The following is a 20,923-nucleotide window of genomic DNA, read 5'->3' on the forward strand; positions in this document are numbered from 1 at the left end:
GGAGTTTGACACCACCAAAATGGCACCGAGATTCTAAGTTGTGGACAGAGGCGAAATGAAACGAAGTAGTGCGTCATGCCATTGCTTGGCAGTGGCACCCTAGATGTGTGTATATCACTTATGTCGGCGTCTGACTGTTACCATAGAGGAGGGTGAGGGCGGAAGGTCAGGCGGGTGAGTAGGTGCCCGCAAACCGGGCGTAACAGGCATTGAAACATCCCGTGTTTTATATAAGAAATTAAACTGAAACGTGCCGGTTACATCGGGAAAACGTGGTCATTATGTGATTCTCTGTGCTGCTTTACACAGGGCTTGATTCATGATTTTTGATCGCAAATGCAAAATCATTTCTCTAATTAGCAAAACCATGTGTACTGCAGGTGGGGTAAATGTAACGTGCAGAGAGAGAGAGAGAGTTAAGGCCCCCATACACTAGTCCAACTTGTCTAAAGGGCAAGTCTGACATGATTTCCCTTGAACTCCCCCATGAAGCTCCACGGTAGGGGGGTATGGGTGAAAACCGGTCCGGGGGGTGTCCTGTCCAGGGGGGCTGCCTGTCACCAGGTAGAGGAGGAGGGGGAGAATAAAGCCTCCCTGTATGGTCCGGGCATGTAGCAAAAACCGGACGGTCCGGACCACACAGGGAGGCTGTAATCACCCCTTCTCAACACCTCATACAACAGGCGCCCTTTACTGCTCTCTAGTAGAGCAGCCTCTCTCTTTTTTTTCCAGGGAAGGGGAACTGCATGGGTTTTCAAATATAGCGGGTGCTAGAATGAACACTACTGTTCTCCACGAAATGTGAACAGTTTGTCAAAGAAGGGTTTCTGCCGTTATCGCATGGGCCATTTTAGTGCCGTATGATGCGTTTTTTTCATGTCATTTATTCACTGATGTGTTAGCCCCGGGGGATCGCATCGCATCGCACCTCCCGCAAAAATCGCATGCGAGTTTATAGGGTGCGATGTCATGCCATTAGCTATATACTTGTATGAGATACAATTAGTTTTTTTTGGGAACCCCCTCACTATCCACGCCACCCCGAAGCATGGAGAGCGCAGCGAGCCCCGCGGAACACGTCCTCCCAACCTTTTCATACCCCCACTATCCACCTCGGCGTGGAGTTGATTTTATATAGTGTGGCGAGCGCAGCGAGCCACCGAGCCCCGCAAAGATTTGCAAAACAAAGAATCGAGAGAGCAGCGCTGGATTTACAGTGAACAGATTGACCAGTTTAAAGTGAAAAAATACTTTATATAGCAGATTAAAATAAACATTTACATACAATTACACATAATAACATGACACAATAAAAATATGTGATAAAAAGAAGGTCTCACTCTTTGATTGGATCGGAATCTGTGGGGGCCAATGCCCAATGGGTATCAGTCCGAATGGAAAGTGCACTTAACCATTGGTATTTCTGCTGTATTGGAGAAACGGGAATCAAAGGGTTGTACTGGGGGCAGTCCACCGGTCCTCTCTATTATTACGGATAGCTGTTAATGCCGCTGGAGGAATCGATGGTGAAATGTCCGTATTACTTAGTTACCCTTCCCTGCCTGGGGTGTCGCTGTCTGTTGTCGTGCTTTTAGCCCAGTGTGCTCTGTATATCAGCACTGATATGCAAACCAGACCTGTGCTAGAAACACCACAACAGACAGTGACACCCCAGGCAGGGAAGAGGAACTGCATGGGTTTTCAAAGCTAGCGGGTGCTAGAATGAACACTAGAACAGCACGTGGAATGTTTTGCCATTCCGTTTTAAGATCAGTGACCAAATGTGACAGTAAGGAAGGTTGAGACTGCCAAAAACACACCCATTGCTCCAATTCCCCCTAGAGGCTATCAATGGGGTTAATGCCGTGGTTCCCAAACTTTTGTGAATCGCAGCACCCTAGAGTATCAGGATTTAAATCACGGCATCCCTTGTCTGAGAGTTTATTATTGAAAAATTCTTAAAAAACACTAACTTAAGTAAATTGGGTTTGTAGGTCACCCATAAGTTCTGTGGTGATGAGCAGTATTCACTTCTGTTTGTCCACATAAATAATTTGTATTGGTCCTGAACTACCAACCCAAGGCATCCCTGCAAGTGCCCCTCCCAGTTTGGGAACCATTGGGTTAACGTATGGACTCTGTGCTGACCAGTCCATCTCGGTTACCAAATTGCCTGTGAAACTGGCTAAAAACCATTTAAATATCCTTGCGAGAAAGTTCTCCCTCGCTGTTGCACCCCCATCCCCCTCCCTCCTGTGGATGTGGTAACAGGTCTCCCAGGGGCATTACACTCCAGTGTCCAGTGAATATAATCCCCTCCCCTGGACTATTTAGCCCAACCTAGAACTATATATATATGTTCACTTCTCAATGCACCCCTCTTCCACACCCCTAGTGCAGTGGAACAGGTCTTGGAGTGTTAAGATGAGCAATAGTACTCACTGGGGATGTTGATGGGGTGTTCTATTGTAGAAAAGAACCCCAAAGCTGTGTTTGCTAAATATGTTTCTGATATACAGTGGCGTTACCTAATGACACTTCTTAGTGGCCATACTCAGACAAATTAATTGACTAACAGCACTTTTAAATATTCATTGCAGTGCTTTGTTATACTAGCACAAAAAAGGAAGCACTTTCACCCTGCTGCTGTTTTGTGTGTGCATTGAGCCTTGATATAAAACAATTGCAAGGACGAGTTTTCTTTCCCTTCTTATGAATTTGTTATAGTATCCTTCTGCAGGATGACTGTGCACGTCACTGCTTACTTGATGCTGCCTGTATTATGAACCTACAGCAATTGGGTCTTGAAATTCTCTTGTTCCATGTTTCGATTCTTCCCATTTGCATAATTAAATCAAGGTTTCATGATAGTTTCTTCTGATTTGAGATAAAAGTGCAGACTGCTGGCCGGTGAGGAGGGCATATTTTAATTTTGAGGGGCAAACTTATTTGTGATGTATCATAGAAACATAAAATTTGACGGCAGATCAGAACCATTTGACCCATCTAGTCTGCCCCTTTTTAATCCTTCAGGTAATCTCAACCCTTTTTGATCCTTATTTCTTTGTAAGGATATCCATATGCCTATCCCAAGCATGTTTAAATTGTTCTACTGTCTTAGCCTCTACCACCTCTGTCGTTGCAGCTGCTACAGATGTAGCGATACTATGCATCAGGTTACATATTCCCTCCTCGGGGATAAGCACCCTGTACTTAGGGCCTTATTCAGATCTGAGCTCAGTGCAAATTTGTTTGAAAAATGGGTAAAACCATGTGCACTACAGGTGGAGCAGATGTAACCTGTGCAGAGAGAGTTACATTTGGGTGGGGTGTGCTGAAACTCAAATCTAAATTGCAGTGTACAAATAATGCAGCCCGTATTTACCCTGCACAGAAACAAAATAACTCACACAAATCAAACTCTCTTTATACATGTTACATCTGCTCCAACTGCAGCGCTCATGGTTTTGCCCATTTTCAGAACAAATCAGATCTGAATAAGGCCCAGAGTGAGCAAATAGAAAATATGCAATTGTATTGTTTATAGATTCTTGTTGTATGTGTGACCTCTATGTTATTTTCCCTGACAGGTTTTGTTTCTGTCCCTGACTTTCATCATGTCCACATTCCGCTGGAGCCGCTCACTGCAGCTTACTCTAGCTGTAATTAAGCCTGATGCTGTGGCCCATCCAATCATATCTGAAGTAAGTGTTTTGTCTTTTGTATTGCAAAGTCCTGGCACCTTCCTTACTTTTATTTTTAGTTAGACTGAAAAGGATTCATTTTGACCGTTTTGGAAAAAAAATTAAAAGGACAGTATATCTCCCTTTTATTTGCGCCTGTCTTGGGTATTTTCCATCGCCTTGGTGGATTTTACTATTTTGTTTCTATCTTGCTTGTCTCAAATGCTGGCTGTCATGTGTATGTAATTATCTCACCTGGCTGCATGAAAGGTCTTATGCGCACTATATACTGGGTTGCCTTTTTTCCATTTTTATTTTAAGTTGACAAATTAAATTGATTTGCTAGTTGTGGAGAGACTGGAAGGGCAATTTTACGTGGTGGTGGTGTAGTTTAAAATCACACTATTTGACTCTTTGGGGGAATTCAATTTTTTATCACCGCCGATCTCCTGTTAAAGTGACAGGCTATGGCAGGGTAGTAGTCAAATGCTGTTTTTGATCGCGCTCATTATGGACTGCATTACACAAGCACTGCAGATAAACCCAATAGAACTAATGGGCACGCTGTAAAAAGTCCCGCTTGGATGCTCAAATGGGTCAGTCTTCGCTTGCCACCCTTGGGAGGGGGAGGTGCAACTAAAATGCGCTGGCAGCTAATCCATACCTCCCAACTTTCATTGGTGGATCAGCAGGACCTTCGCAAGTCTGAAATTTAGAGGGAGTGACCTTGCGGTGAGGGGGCGTGGCCTTCAAATCGCATCACCTGTGCAAGGCCGTTTTGTCGCAGCTGTCGCTCTGCCTTTGGGGAATAGACACTGTGTACATGCACACAGCTTCTATTCACCGCTGCCCATCGGGTGGCAGCGGGGACTCCCAACTGCACCCCCCCCTCCCCCCCCTGCGCGCGGCCGGGACACTGCTGGGACACTGTCAGGACGCGTGGACGTTCCAGAGGAAAACGGGACCGTTGGGAGGTATGGCTAATCACACCTGAACACCTTGATTACAGTTATAACAAGTTGAATGCTTTTTAGGTGAATTCTATGAAATATACTGTATTGTTGGGCAAAATATTTTTGCGATTTTCCAGTTGTTTAGAGAAGCCACACAGCTTTTATGAATAGATCAAAAGATGTGAGACTGGCTGGTACCAATGGAACCAGTCAATTCACGATACCTGGTGCTCTTATTCTACAAAAATATATGAATACACATAAATAGTAAGATTGTATAATTCCACCCGCTGCTGCACGTGCTAAATGAGCTAGCCTGTGCTCATAAAAATAGGGGGGAAAAAAATGGGGGTTTTTAACACATTGCGCTGCTGGGTGAAGAGTATACTCTGAATAATATTCAAGTGACCAAAATAACAATGGACACGCTTTGTAAAAGAGATAATTTTTATGTATAAAAAGAAAAACATACAATTTTATAAAACACAAAATGGGTAGCACGACTAAAAGCACCTTTCTAATTAATACAAGCACAGAATGGCTCTATAATCAGGTGATTACGTCTCCAAGAAGTAATTTAGCTCTCCATTGAACAAACAGCTTTCACAATCTGGTCGGTTTTTTCAAAAATAGCGGACCAAATCAATAATATGTGGGCAATGATCCTCCAAGGAATCTGGGTATCATTCAAGTACAATATTTAAAGACCACAGGAACTCAGTAAGCCAATGATAATTTGCAGTGCCAATTTAGCATGTAAGCAGAAAATGCACCAGTTGTAATGCTGGCAGTTCATCCAAAGGCAACAATAATAGCAAAGTGGTAGCTCAATAGTAGCAATATAGTTTCTCACCCACAGATGATTCAGTAACAGGGAGCTTACTTTGTTGCGGCTCAACCCGATAGTATGTAGAAGCTGTGGCAATATTCAAATGGAGCTCCGGCGCTCCAGCAGGACGGATGTTAAATCCACAGTTGCCGCTGTTAGTATGAAAGTCGGTAACTGGCAGGCAAACAGTTGCGATTTTAGTGGCTGTATATGCGGCTAAAGGATAGCAAGCCGGCTGGTTCAGAGTAGGTTCGTCGGGACCTTAGAGACGCTCCGGAAGCAAAGGTGTGACGTCATCGCGTTTCGTTCCCGCGGTGTTTTATGAACCAAGCTTTTATAAACCAAGGCTACAGAAATACCTTGCCAATTGCCCCTCACATGTAACAGCTCAGTATTCAGATACTGTGGTGAATTAATATTAGTGGACAGTGGCAGGTCACGGTAGTTTAATACCCACGATGTAAGATATGTAGCCATGGAACCGCAAATAGTCTTCTTTGATGATGGTCAGGGGCAATATTCATCCTCTAGGACTAATTCTTCTTCAATAAACAAAATAATAGGTTGGTGTTCACTGATGGATACTCTGATCCAACCCTTGTCATACCCATAGCACTATCTCATATCAGTAATAGCACTGGAATTCTGATAATTCACCTGATTGTTCTTTATTATAGGCTGTACATGAGAAGATCCTAAACAACAACTTTGTTATAGTAAAAAGTAAGGAGCTGCAATGGCGAGCAACAGATTCTCAGAATTTCTACAGTGAACATACAGGTAAGTAAGAACCGGATTTGGGGCTGCTTCTCATAAAATAGACCAGTGGTCACCAACCTTAACTGGGGTGTGAGCTACTCAAGAAAAATGAAACCTCCTGAAGAGCTATTAAAATATAAAATCTGATAGGTATGCAATGCAGACCACTTGAGAATCTATCTGACCGACTTCCAGCCCGCGGCCCACCACGTTGATCTAACCACCGCCTGCAACGTGGAGGCTCTTCTGTGGATCCCCTCCATAGTGACTCCAATTTACCTTATATAGGTTAGTCCAGTGGTAGCCAACTCCAGTCCTCGAGAGCTACCAACAGTTAATGTTTTCAATATCTCCTCACAGAATCACAAGTGAAGCAATAATCTCCACCTGTGGATCTTTTAAATGTGTCAGTGAGTAATGAGTGCAGCTGTGCAGCAGCTAGGTTGTCTTGAAAATGTGACCTGTTGGTAGCTCTCGAGGACTGGAGTTGGCTACCACTGGGTTAGTCCCTGTCTAATAGTAGGCTAGGCTTTTTGTTTTAAATTGTGCCTGCATACAAAGGGGAAAAAAAATAATAAATGCCCCCCGCCTGCACTGCTAGGTGCGAACAGGATGCAGATGCTGAACATCGCTCCCCTGCGCGTACACGCAGGGGAGCGTATAATTCAAAATCACCCCCCATAACTCCAGGAGCAGATACAAGGACTCCAAAACTTTCTTTTCACAAAAGTAATTGATTTTCAGAAGATAAGGCGGAGCTAGTAATTGTGCTTTATTATAAGTTTTTAAATATTTGTAGGATTTGTTGTTCTTTTCCAGACATGCATTTACAGCTAGTCCAACAATCCTACAAAAGTATGTGCAGATTAGTGTTTTGTACAGGTTGTGAACAATCTGAATTACCATTGTTTATTTATAGTGTGCCATTTAATTTTATAGCTCAATTATTAAAAATGGCAAGGACTTACTTACAAATGACAAAACACACAGCAAACTTCAGAACATTTATGAAACATACATTCAAAAGTAGCAAACAATGAAACATAATATTGTACAAGTTTGATATCTACCAAACAGTGGGCCTTATTCAGACTTGTATGCTAACTTAATGGTTGTTATTATTATTATTTTATTTATAAGGCGCCACAAGTGTTTTGCAGTGCCGTACAAAGGAACAGTACAGGGAGACAAAACTTGGCATTACATTGAATAAATAACAAAAATAGAGTACAAATAAAGAGCGCCACAGTTCAATACACAATTATCATACAACTAGAGGCTTGAGGCCAATGATGGAGATGAGTATGCAGACGAAGATGGTCACTGAGTGTTTGAGTATAGGAGAGCTGTGAGTGAAATGTGAAGAGAAGAGGTGCTTTGACAACAGGAGGGAAGAGGGCCCTGCTCGGAGGAGCTTACAATCTAGTAGGAAGGGGAGACAGACAGATTACAAGAGGTGCAAGCAAAGTGGGTGGTGGCTAGATAGCAGGATGCAAACAGGCAAGGGGTCGGAGAACCAGCTAGTTTATGCAGGACTAGTTTATGCAGTTAGCATACAAGTACGATGGTGGGGATACCACACATGTGCAAGACCAATTTTGTGCATGTACAGAATAGGTCCTGCATCCTTGCATGCATTTTGTATGAGTGCTGAAGTCTATGTCAGGCAATGCAGATTTAATGACTTCAGCTGTGGAACAGCAGATCCCGGGAGCAGTCTGCTGCATTAGCATATAGCTGTGCGGTACTGTACAGCTAGTTTGTTGCGGCTGTGCAATAGTGTACAACTCAGAACAAGGCCCAATGTACAGAGCATGCAAGAGGCAGATACTAGAATGTACAGGTTGACAATATGGGAGCAGATGAGAAGACTAGAGGTGATAGGGCTCTGCTCTTTTGCTCACAATCTAAAGAATGTGTGAGTGGGTCTATAAGGTAAAACTATAAAAGTTTATAGTTATTTATAAATTCGCAAACATACTTAAATGGTATCATGTTATTGTATTGTTTGCTGAAATCAGAACCCTATATAAAGAGAAAGTAAATCATTATCCGTTATTTCATCCTATTATTTACCTAATCTTTTGGGGATCCTTGGTTTACTATGGGAATTAGTATTGTCCATGACAATTGGGGCTTATTATGCAGACATTGCTCATTGATGACATTTTATTTTTTCTTTCCCTCTTACTAAATTGTACTTTACTGTCTTTGCCGTAGGACGTTTCTTTTACCAACGGTTGGTTGAGTTCATGTCAAGGTAAAATTCTCAGACAATGTTTTGACATGTTTTTTAGCTGAGAATTGATATATTGCTCTTCCCATTTTTTTAAATTTGAATTAAAGTAACATTGTTTCATTCTGCTAACAGTTGCTCTAGCATTGGGGCGATTCAGACCCGATCACTCCCCCTACTGATGGTTTAGGTTTGCGCATGGCAAATCTGACTAGATCTAGACCCCAGAACATTTCTGGATACACAGTGATAAAGTCACTAATATTTCTAGAGCAAGCAGCATTCAAAGAATATGTAGAATGCTATGCATGGCGATCTGTAAGTAGGGCTGAGAGTTTTCATGGTTCTTAGCTAGCATACATGAACCAGCACAGCCAGTGGCAGCTGAGGTTATAAATGTGACATACGCAATATCGTTTCGTGGCTCATCATTTGGGAAATTTCTTAGTAGAGGTCATTATGATACTTGAAATGGTTTCTTTTTTTTTCTCCTGGGTTTTACGTGAAGTGGTCCAATGCGAGCATATATCCTGGCACATGAGGATGCTATCCAGCTGTGGAGGAGCCTGATGGGTCCTACAAAAGTGTTCCGTGCCCGTATTGTCGCACAAGACACTATCCGTGGTAATTTAGGATTGACTGATACCCGTAACACAACACACGGGTCAGGTGAGGCTCTTCCATCCCTCTTGTATTTCTGGATCAATCAGTTCCATTGAAAGGAATCATCTAATTTGTATACTGCTCTATCACAGTATTTGAAACACCTGCTAAAATAGGTTTAGGCAACCTGTGGCACTCCAGCTGCTGTTGAACATATATCCCAGTATGTCTGGCCACAGTTTTGCTTACCACTGTGTTATAAGCAATAGCACTTACAATCTTTGCACGTAAACTCAGTACTCCAGCTGCAGGAGGATTCAATAAGATTTACACCAGTTAGGTTTAGGTATATCTATTTTATAATAATACTCTAAAGATATTTTGTCTATTTTCCACATAATGTGTTCAAAAGTTTTAACGTATTTCCCTCCCCCCCCCCGCCCCTCATTCAGAGCCTGAACTAGGCTATGTGCACCTATTGTATATAATCATCAATCACCACAGCTAGCTCATTAGAAGCTATCAAGTTGCTAATGATAATTCTCACAAAGTTATAGTAAAAGCTGCTTGAAAGATCTTTTGCCCAAAGTTGGCATACCGTGCCCCAGTTGTATGGAAGCAGTAAAAGTGTGTACGGATGACCAAGTAGCTGCCCTGCATAGCTGCTCTGCCGAGGCACCATGCCACACAACCCAAGAATTCGACCGCATGAGTCAAGTGGGCCCAAATTGATGCCAACACCGTCACATTCGAAGACAAATATAATTGCCGAATGGGGACAGTTACCCATCTAATGATGGATCCTTTAGAAGCAGGCCAGCGTCTTTTTGGTCAGACTGGGTGCCGATGGCAACTGTCTATCGGAATGGGTACCGAGGGCTTCTGGCTGTCGGACTGGGTACTGATGGCAATGGGTTATCAGGCTGGGTACTTGTGTAGTATCTATCCACGTCTGCATGGAGTTGATTTTATATAGTGTGGCGAGCGCAGCGAGCCACTGAGCCCGAAGCGTGGCGAGGGGACGCGTATACCTGTGAAGTAATGTGCGTCCCCTCGTGGGGCTCGCCACGCTTCGGGCTCGGTGGCTCACTGCGCTCGCCACACTATATAAAATCAACTCCACGCCAACGTGGATAGTGGGGGTATGAAAAGGTCGGAGGACACGTACCGCCGCCCCTCACGGGCTCGCTGCGCTCGCCACACTTCGGGTTCACATTCATACTGGGGGTGGCGTGGGGGTGCATTTAACATTGTAAACACCCATTAGGGGGCTTATACAATTTATAATCGCATCACATCGCATTGTATGGCATTGTATGCCATATACAATGCCATACAATTTTAACATTGTATGACATCGGTGGACATTGCGGAACATCGCATCGCATACCATCGCATGCCTTATGGTCTGCGATGCGATGGGCGCCGTGATAATACACAAGTACCTCAGGCTGTTCTGCTGGATCCCAGACTAAGCACAGAGACTCAGATGTAGCGAAGGTGGACAACCGCAGGAGTCTGTCTGGAAGCAAGAAAGTTACCAGGAACAATTGCAGCAGAATCATTATAGGGGTGTAGGAAGCAGCCTGGAGCCTTGGGAGAACTCTGGAACAAACACAGGAAGGAACAAGTTGTTCAAGGCGCTGGAGGCTGCTTATATCTCTCTTGATGCTTGGTGATTGGCTGCTGGCTGCAGCAGAAATTTGCAGAGAACCAGGAAACGCCTGCACCTGAGTTTACCTCTGTCACATGACCGAACCTGGGCTTACTGGAGGTATTGGATAGGTGAGTACAGGTCACCTGATCGGTGGTGTCATGGCTGCACCCAATGTCAAGGATGGTTTGGGCAAGACGCCGAGTGCCATGTCAACACGTGGGAATCTGATACACAGGAATCTGATACACAGACAACAGCTGCTCTGCGGCACAGCATGCACCATCGGGACGGTATTATTGCAACAAAGTTTCAAACCTTACCACCTTTGACTGTGGCTTCCTTAAATGTGTATGTGGCTGGAGGAGAGACCCAGGGACCTGTGTAATTTTGTGATTCTCGCAGAGGCCGTCATTAGAGTGGGATACAGGGTTCATACAAACTACTACCTACCTAACTTACACTCTATTGGTGCTTGTTGAGACTACCACCAAAATTTTAAAGGAACAAAAAGAAATACAAACCTAACTAAAAAGTTTGGACCTAGCTAGTGCCTTCTCCAAAGCACTAAAAGCAAGACTGAGGTTATAGTGGATGGGGTGGGGTTATATAGGGGTGGGGCCCAGTCAGGGTGGATGCAGCACTCTAGATGACTGATAAAACAACTGTTATGCATACATGAAGTGGGCATTAATGTGGCTTTTTCTTCAGGCTGACAAAACTTCTACTTTAAATGGCACTGAAATTTTACCCACTTCATGCATGTATAAGAGTTGTTCATTTAGCCTCCTGGAGTGCGGTTCTAGTGGATGGACAGAGTTTTTGGAACTATCTATATATGCAGTGCATGAATGAAATAAAAATAAAATGTTTTTATTCCCAAACACCAGACAAACAGGTTAGAGATCCCCTACCAAGTTTAGCGGTATGAACACTGCAGTACAATCAGCATAAATCAGGTGGAGATCACCATAACCACGGAGCAGCTTCCCATCACTGTCTAAGCTGCTCCGTGGTTATGGTGATATACACCTGATTTATGCTAATTGTACTGCAGTGTTCATACTGCTAAACTTGGTAGGGGATCTCAAACCTGTTTGTTATATAATTAACCCCCCCCTTCCCCCAGAGATATTTTTTTTTTCATGGTTTCTGGAACTCTCTTCATTTTGTCTATATGTAGATTCAGTAGAGTCGGCACACCGTGAGATCTCTTTCTTCTTTCCGGAGTTCAATGTGAGTTGCTGGTATGAGGAGCAAGAGCCTCTGTATAGGGCTGGTCCATTATGCTATGACATGGAAAGACTAGAACATCGACTTTTAGAAAAGTGAAAGGAAGAGAAGGCTGCATTGGACAGTTTGTGGTCTACTAATGGCATTTTCATATGAGGACAATGAGGTGCTTCTATATACAACACAAAAAGCATCAGAAGCCTCACCCAAGCAGAAGAAGAGGAATATTCTAGTTATACTAACAATTATGTACATGGCACCTAGGTTCTATAAGATTTATTTTAGTAAGGCTTGGGGAACTCAAGTCCTGATTGTAATGCACTGTGAAATACCATGAATTAAGGCTTCTCACTACTAGGTTGATACTTGTTCAATGTATGTACAGTATGTAGAAGTCAAAATATTTAACACGTAAGAATAAGATAACAATTGTTATCAGAGCTTAAAAAGACCAGAGTTCCACAATTTCTCATGTTTTTTTTTTTATTGTAACTTGGATACATTTTCACAATAAACAGGTCCGACATAAGCAAAGATCATATGGTTTATGTTGTTGGCACATTGATTAAGAAAAACAACAAGTAGACCGTACATGACAAACCGTGAGAAATCATTTGGAACCCATGGGACCAGACCGGGCTGGGCAACGGATCCGGAGATTGAACCTCCTGCACATAAGATAAATCTGAATTGCAGGAGTCAGTGCACATCGTGGCTTTATACAATTTATTGCATCCGATTTCCCTTGAACTTCCCTGGGACTCCTTCCATGTTATTTTTACATGTGAAAAATCACCTGTGAAAATGGCACATTAAAGTGCCATATTGGATGGAAGGACTCCCAGGCGGCTACCGGGGGAGTTTAAGGAAAATCGGATGGCGACTTGCCCTTCAGACAAGTTGCACTAATATATGGGGCCTTAAGAGATACCATGTTGGGATAACTGCTAGAGCTGCAGGCAGAATAGGCCTGGTAAGAATTGCATTGCTTAAAGAAATGCTACTTAATGTGTCCATGTACTAGTGTGATTTTGGCACTCTTCATCCAATTTCAACGCGCCAGGCAGATAAATCAGATATAAAGTGTCAAATTGCATGTGTTTTATCTCCGATCTGATGCGTGGTCCTGTGATACATCATATGCAAAATTACCACATACAGGTGTCTCAAGGGGTATCGCTTGCAATCTCTCCCCTCTGAGAAGTTGCAGTAGTGTATGGGCAAATTAAGTTATACTACTACTTTGTATTCCTAGATATTTGTATAGACAATCTACAGTGAATGAGAAGTGTACAAAAAAATAAAAACAACATAAAGATAATTGCAGAACAATGTGAAAGTTGATCGATGTGGTTTTTCTTTATATCAATGTTGAGGATAGGTTGCAGTTAAGAATCATTTCCTTGTCAAAGAAAAACCACAGTCAATATGCCAGTGAGTGGGACGGATAGCCCTTATAGAGAGACTTCCAATTCCTCCCTGGGCTCCCCTTGTCTTTAAGATTCAACCAATGAAACCTATTTTATTTACTAACAGTTTCTTATATAGCGCAGCATATTTCGTTGCGCTTTGCAATAGGAATTACAATAGGCTATTACATTTGAAGACCGCTACCAATACTCTAGCCATGCAAATGCTGGGTTTAGAAGGGTAATCTGTAAGTGAATTACTCTATTTGTTTAATTGATGCATGGGAGAGGTGTGATTACAATTGAGTATGTGGCCAATTATTTTCCATCCATTAGGATAACATAAGTAAATGCAAACAAACTTCTATGCTGCCCCAAAAACATAAATACAGCCTTATCTGTTGTAATACTGGATTGGATTAAACAATGAATGAAAATGTATTAATGAATATTACTGGTTATGTACCTTGGTTGATTTTAAAACTATTTATTTACTTGGCAGGTCTAAGAAGAAGGTTTATAAAAGCTTTGTGAGAGATAAAGTTTAGAGAAATAAAGCACTAATCAGTCACCACATAACTGTACAATTAGTTAGGGTTGTATATCTCTATATTTTCTCCCACTTCTTGCTTTGATTATGGTGGAATGCCAATGCCAGAATCCCTACTGACATCAGAACACCAGCGCTGGAACTTCGAAATGGATCAGTATGCTAATGCTGGAATCCAGACATCCGGCACCTAAATGCCAGGGTGGATTAGGGTAAAGGTGGGGGTGTTGGGGTTTGGCATTAGTATGGAGGGTTAGGGTCAGGCTGTGGGGGAATGTGTGTGTGTGTGTGTGTGTGTGTTAGACTGCAAGCAGGGATGGGGGAGAGGTTAAGTCACTTTCGGAGCCCCTGTCAGGATTCTCTGTATCGGGATGCCAGGGTCAGTTTGCTGGGATATTGTATATTTCCCCCTCTATCATTGGAAATCATGAAAAGATTAATGGTAAAGCATTTCATAGAAAATGGGAGAAGTAGGAATAGACTCATGTTACTGTATATTACATTCTTTGTAGTGACTGATAAGGCTTCCTGTAACAAAATATAACTACCAAACACATTATATTCACGTTTACCCAATTACCTTCCCAAGGACTACAAAACATCTTGCTGTCAGATTGATATTTATTTTCAGTATATTTGATGGTTAGCAGGAAAAGGTGACATGTTGATTTAATTTTTATCCATTTGTTAATCCTCCACATCCACAATCAAGGGAGCAACATAATCGGAGTGCCGGATTCCAAAAGAAAAGTTAGGTGCATGAGGACGACTCACTACCACCTAGAGTATAAGGACAAATAAATGTAGCAATTACTACAATGTGAGAACAAGTATCTTCTGCCAAATCACAGCGGCACCGAAGATTAATATTACTAAACAATTGCCCATTGTGTTTATTGCAGCAATTTCTATTCATGTTTTTCATTTCACTGTCATTATAGCTGGCTGTCACATTCACATCTTATTTACAGTGCCTTAAAGTCCTTGCCATATTAGTCATATTAGACTGTTGTCATCTGAATATTAGTAAGGATTTACCTTCTCAGGGCTGTAGGCTCCTGGCCCTGGTTTCTGTGTGGTATCTCCAGGCAGAGAGTGTCTGGCGGTCATGCTGTACTGAGGTGGTCTGTATTTGCATGTTGTTGGTTCAACAACCCTATATGTTCCTGGACCAGGTGTCTAAAAGCAGGCAAGTACAAATATAAAGTAATGAAGGTCAATTAACTAAGGATTGCAGAGAGAGATAGATCTACCAGTACAAAAGTATGCTCACTTTCTGCAGATCTTCATGGAAGCTACCAATCTTGCTCCGTCCAGTCATGGAGTAGTTTGGTGCCGATGATCTGTTTACAACCTTAGGTCCCAGTACAGAGGGAAGTGCGTATGCTGCAGGGCCTAAGAAAATGGAACACTTGTCACCTGTACATATCAAAATGTAGCTATGCATAAATAAAAGCTAATAATAATAAAAATCCCTTTACATATTTTATTTATCAAAAAGTAAGATATTCACTAGATCAGTGGTTGAGAAATTCAGGTCCTGATTTCAGTAAGGCTTGTAAGCAGTGAAGATTCGCTTAGCATGCCCTCTAATGCCGTCTACTGTGTGAGTGAATGGCCATCCCCTGCTGCCGTGCGAACATCCCTGCTGCAATGCGAATAGATGTTTAGCATAAACATTCATTCGCACAGGAGCGTACAGTGCAAAAATTAATTTGATGGTCGCTGATGGCTCAGAGAACATGGCGGGAGGCTGATGTCCTGTGACATCAGCCACCCTCCCCCGGCCTGCCCGGTCCCTGGAGCCAATACCCTGGGACCCAATCGTTAGACAACCAGGCCCTCAGGACAACAAAAACCAGCTCACATTATCCATGTAAACTAGCAGGTCGTCATTACTTCCTGACACATTTTAAAGATTCAATGGAGCTAATTTTTTTCACTTGAGTGCGTGGGAAACATACACTGGTTGGGATCCTGAGGCCTTAGGGCCTGATTTAAAGTTGATCCAGAGGTGTAGCTAGGTGCCTGGAGCAAGGGCATGTTTCATGACATCCTCTCCAAGAGCAGGGAAACCCGCCAGACAGGACCCCTGCGATGCCGACTGACATACCGGGGGCAAGCCCAGCACCCAGGAAAGCTGCTGGGCTGCCCCCAGCTTAGTTCTGTGAGGTGAATGGAACGGAGGATGCTGTACGTGGCCCCTGCCCAACCTCTGGGCTGATCGCAGGATGCTGAGGTCTGGAGGGATGGGCTCCCCTATTGGTGGAAATGGGCCCCTGGGTTGGATGACCCGGGTTACCCATTTACATGGCCCCTGACTCCAGGCATGCCCCGTATCGAACCCTGGTCATTTGCAGGGTCGGACACCCAGGGAACAGGACCTGGGTTATTTTTTTAACCCATTTACAACAAGCCCCGGCCCGGACTGGAGCAGCAATAACCCAGGCTCTAATGTAAAAGGGTTAAAAGCTGCAAACCATCTTATGCTTTCTTTGTATATAATGACTTTATGCTACAGATACAAGTAGGACCTTTTGAAAACTCAATGGGTATGCCTGGAGGACTCTTGCACTGTATGTTAGTAAAAGATGTGTACAAGTATATTGGTGTATGAAATAATTACCAGGCGTCTGGTCATTACTGAATGTTTTCGTTCTTGCTCCCAGGGAATAATTTGGAGCTGATCGATAGGCCGATTTTCCTGCACGTTCAGGAGAATAACTACCTGTAATAAGAAATGTTCCTAAGCATTATGTATGTAAACAGAAAAGAAAAAACTGATTCTGTGCATTATAAATGCACCAATTTACATGTTTTATTCAATTGGATATCCAAATACACACAACAGTGACAAACCCATTAAAATACTCTATACTTTAGAATCCAGATGACATAATAATTCTTCCTTTTGATTTATGCTTATTAGCAAGAGAACATGAAAAAATATAAAATGAGTAGTATAGTTTGAATGAATATATATAATCCCTTGTGTTATTTCAAGGGTGAAATATAGTGGGTCCACTAAGGATGGGATGTGAACCTTGGAAACAGTCCTTAATGACCCTCACTCTCCAGCACCAACACGTTTCCATCTGTTAGGATCTTTAAGATTCTTAATAATGATCTGGTGTTGGAACTCATCCTCACCAAATCATTGGTGGGCTACCCAGAATGGGTTCACCACATTTCTCTATTAATAAAATAACATGATTTGTAATATATATTTATATTAATGCAAACTATATTACACATTGTATATTTTTATATATTTTTTCCATGTTCTACTGCTAATAAGAGGAGAATAATTGGAAAGAAACCGCCTTTAAGTTATCTAATTATAAAGCAGCGGTACCCAACCTTTTTTCTCTCAGTACTTACGAGTGGAGTGGATGTGAGCAGTATACATATCTTATTAATGTCCTTATATTTAGGAGTAGTGTGCGGTCAAGAATCGGGTCCCTCTGTGTCTGGCCGCTGGCTTTGTACTGTCAGACGGAACCAGAAGTGACGCAACAAGGTTTGTCTCCATGGCAATGGGAGACTTCTGCCATTACCAATATTAATTTCAAGTACCCCCAACCGGTCTGCAGGTTACCCCCTGGTTGGGAATCGATTTTGTGAAACAGGGGTCCTCAAACTGTTTTGCTTTAGGACCCCATCAGCCAATAAAAATAATTACGGGACTGCAGCAAGTTACTGCAGAAGGTCATCACATTGCATGTGTAGGCAGCAGACAGCACATACACGGCAGCATTGTGGAGGCACAAAATTATGGGCCTTATTCTGGTCTGTGCGGCCGGAGCCAAATATGCGGCCAGGACCGTGCGTCCTAAACCCCGCCTTTCGTACGGATCGCTTACTCCGTCCGAATGCGGTAAGAAGCTGTCCGAACGGACCACAAGTGTTTTTCTCATGAATACACCTTCTCCATCTCAGGGAACCTCCCCCATCATTCGATGGTCGCAGACCATCGAATGCAGGACCGAGTGGTCAGGCAGCTCACGCAACCTCAGACCACACGGGCATTTCTCCGTGCAAAAGCAGGGATCTGGGCGGGCAGCTGACATCCGGCAATGTCATATGTCCGCCCCCTACACGTGCGTCACGACCGCATTACCATACATACGCCCAGCGTTTTCATGGGAACGCCCATGAAACGCGGGGTGTAAACATATGGTAATGAGCTCAAACAGCCCTTCACGCCCCTCTCCACCCCCTGTTCGTAGTGTACACATTTCATGCGGAATTTGGACGTGCGTCCCGTTCGCACATGCGCAGAGACGCCTCTGCACATGCGCAGACACAAAACATCGGCGGACCGACCGCACGCGGACATTACCGCACCAACCAGAATTAAGGGCCTATGTGAGGAGACTAAAATAACAGAGTATTCAACAGATGTTTCAGACTCCTTGAATCACTGATTGGGATTAGAAAAGTCATCAGCCTGATGGCCAGCAACATGGAGTCATGACCCCATCCTGAGAAGGTCAGGACCCACAGTTTGAGAACCGCTGTTCTAAAGTATATCTTTTTGGATTTGTCACTGTATTTTTCATTGTTTTGTGTTCTATTGGCACCATTAATTTGCGTGATCGTTGCTTGCATATTTGTATATTCAAATATCCCCCTTTCAATATGTTGCTTCATTGACTACGTAACTCCATAAATTAGGGTAACATTCTTTTACAACATATATTGGGTTATACATATTAATAATTATATTATGTTTAGCAGTTATATTTGCTGATTGCTTTCTGGGGTTTTGGTAGAAGCCCTTGCTCTCTTCCATATAATGCTGCCCTTCCTGACTTTTCCTACCCCACTGTCACTATTGCCATGATGTGGCAAGATCCATCCATATCCATCCATCATTTTGGAAATGCCTATTTGTTTATAAGAGACAACATCTTTCTGTGCTGGGAGTGAAAAGGCATTAATAGCAGAGTTACAGAAACATTAACACTGGAACATCTTCATAAATGGCCCAGTACTTTCACCATCCAGTCACATGCAGACACTACTGGGAATTGACTGAGTCTGTCATTTAGGGCCTTATTTTGGTTCATTCTTTCTGACAAAATCCTTCTTAGATGGGCAAAACCATGTGCACTGCAGGTGGGGCAGATGTAACATGTGCAGAGAGAATTAGATTTGGGTAGGGTTTTACTTCAAAGTGAGATCTATATTGCAGTGCAAAAATAAAGCAGTCAGTATTTTCCCTGCACAGAAACAAAATTCCTCACCCAAATCTAATTCTCTCTGCACATGTTACATCTGCCCCCCCTGCAGTGCACATGGTTTTGTCCATCTAAGAAGGATTTTGTCAGAAAGAATGAACCAAAATAAGGCCCTTAATCTGAATGTTGCACATCATACTATTGTGAATCTCCATAAACTTGCACTATTTCCCTCATCTGCACCTGGTCCTGGAGTCCTAAAGGTGTTGAGATCCCTGGGTCTTCCATAGACAGAATATGCCGGTGTGCCATCTTTGCCTCTAATGGTGATGTTAGCTGGCACCAAGTAGCCTGGTCCTGGGGAACAGTCTTCTACCAACTTGAAATGCCGACTACCAAAGCTATATGCAGGTGCTCGATATGTACGTGGGTCATGCTGCACATAACCTGTATGAGGAAAAAGATACCATTGGAAATTAAAACAAATAGGATTTGAGGAAAGGTTCAATGAGAAAAGAGGTCACCTAAACACTGAAGCTGCAACATAAGATATGGGTCCCAGCATCAAAATAGTGCTAAGATGACCACCAACAATATGTATATTTGGGAGCAGTTCCTCGTGTTCCCATGCTGCACCTCCTGACCCTCTGCTCCTTCTCCATCTGGACATCTGCTTGTCCCCGCTTCCCACACATAACCGTTAACATACATTTATTCCCCCTCACTCCCCAATTAAAGCTGCTATTAGTTTGTATTTTTTTGTTTCCATTTACCCTTTGGGACCTCTCACCACCTACTTTCTGTTGGCTGTCAATCAAATATGACGTGTAGGATCCTAAGCATGGCAGGTCAGCATTATTGATTGTAATGATTTTTGCCCTACAGGGGCGACCAGCAGTAATATTTCATGACTTTTGTCACTCAAGTCTTCCCCATGTACACTGCACAAAGATTATGGCCCCCATAATACCTATACTAATAAAAATAATTGAATCACTTAAAAAAATGTTTAATCTCTAAATAAAACTTTTTTTAATCTACAGGTCTTCAAATATTTTACATTTGTTTAAATTTGTTTTATTAACTTTTTTATTATTATATTGATAATGCTGTTTCTGCCCATATGCTGCGCTCACTGTGCTAAGCTCCTCCTTGCTATGTCCTACTTTCTGCAAAGTGTATGTCTCCATGCCCCCCTTCAAACTAGTGTTTACAGTATATCTCTGAGCCCCTCCCTCCCAGTGTATGTGTATCACCATCTCCTCCCCCAGGTAAAAAATGTATCACTATGTCACACAAGAAAGAATGATACCATGTCATCCCACCAGGCTCCACTGTGTGTCACTATGCTGCCCTTCTATGCAACAGTGTATGTCCCCATGTTGTCCCCAGACTTCAAAGTGTTTGTCTCCGTGGGCCCAATTCAGACCTGCTCACTGTGCTGCGGGTGTCCAGGAGCCAAGCAAACAGGTAGCCGCCACCCAACCAAGTGCAATCCCCCCACATGGTCCCTGCCCCTGTGCACGGCTATGAATGCGTACGCCAGGGATGGGGAACCTTTGGCCCTACAGCTGTTTTTGAACTACACATCCCAGCATGCCCTGCTACAGTTTTGCTATTTGGCAATGCTAAAACTGTTGCAGGGCATGCTGGGATGTGTAGTTCAATAACATATGGAGAGCCAAAGGTTCCCCATCCCTTGTGCACGCAGCCGAGCCCACAAGGAAAATCATTCACCACAAAATTATTTTTCCCTGCTCGCAGCGCTGAGTGAGCCAGGGCTTAGCACTATGGAGGCTGTGGGGAGAAGGAAGCCGCTGATGATGTCAGC

General features: G+C 43.1%; 2 protein-coding genes across 3 annotated transcripts in view; one reads left to right on the plus strand and one right to left on the minus strand.

Annotated features, from left to right (window-relative positions):
• NME6 (NME/NM23 nucleoside diphosphate kinase 6) lies at window positions 1-19,015 on the plus strand. 2 transcript variants are annotated; one of them, XM_083183208.1, is made up of 6 exons: window positions 1-105; window positions 3,591-3,704; window positions 6,143-6,245; window positions 8,445-8,484; window positions 8,969-9,129; window positions 11,901-19,015. In XM_083183208.1, exons 1-6 carry the CDS (start codon window positions 76-78, stop codon window positions 12,047-12,049), a joined length of 597 nt encoding a protein of 198 aa, XP_083039334.1. In that variant the 5' UTR covers window positions 1-75; the 3' UTR covers window positions 12,050-19,015. The 2 variants fall into 2 exon arrangements, with proteins under 2 accessions (XP_083039334.1, XP_083039336.1); XM_083183210.1 differs by having other exon boundaries at window positions 4-174; window positions 11,901-19,014.
• The window catches only part of CIMAP1B (ciliary microtubule associated protein 1B), a 17,079-nt gene continuing 8,729 nt past the window's right edge, over window positions 12,574-20,923 (minus strand). The window contains exons 3-7 of the mRNA XM_083183205.1: window positions 19,336-19,539; window positions 16,536-16,637; window positions 15,183-15,304; window positions 14,948-15,088; window positions 12,574-14,689 (exon numbers count right to left, since the gene is read on the minus strand). Of these exons, the coding sequence (XP_083039331.1) occupies window positions 14,597-14,689; window positions 14,948-15,088; window positions 15,183-15,304; window positions 16,536-16,637; window positions 19,336-19,539 (662 nt within the window). The 3' untranslated portion in view covers window positions 12,574-14,596. The remainder of the gene's footprint in view (window positions 14,690-14,947; window positions 15,089-15,182; window positions 15,305-16,535; window positions 16,638-19,335; window positions 19,540-20,923) is intronic.

The sequence above is a fragment of the Crinia signifera genome, chromosome 4, assembly GCF_055691185.1.
Source record: "Crinia signifera chromosome 4, ASM5569118v1, whole genome shotgun sequence".
NCBI classification, from domain to species: Eukaryota; Metazoa; Chordata; class Amphibia; order Anura; family Myobatrachidae; genus Crinia; species Crinia signifera.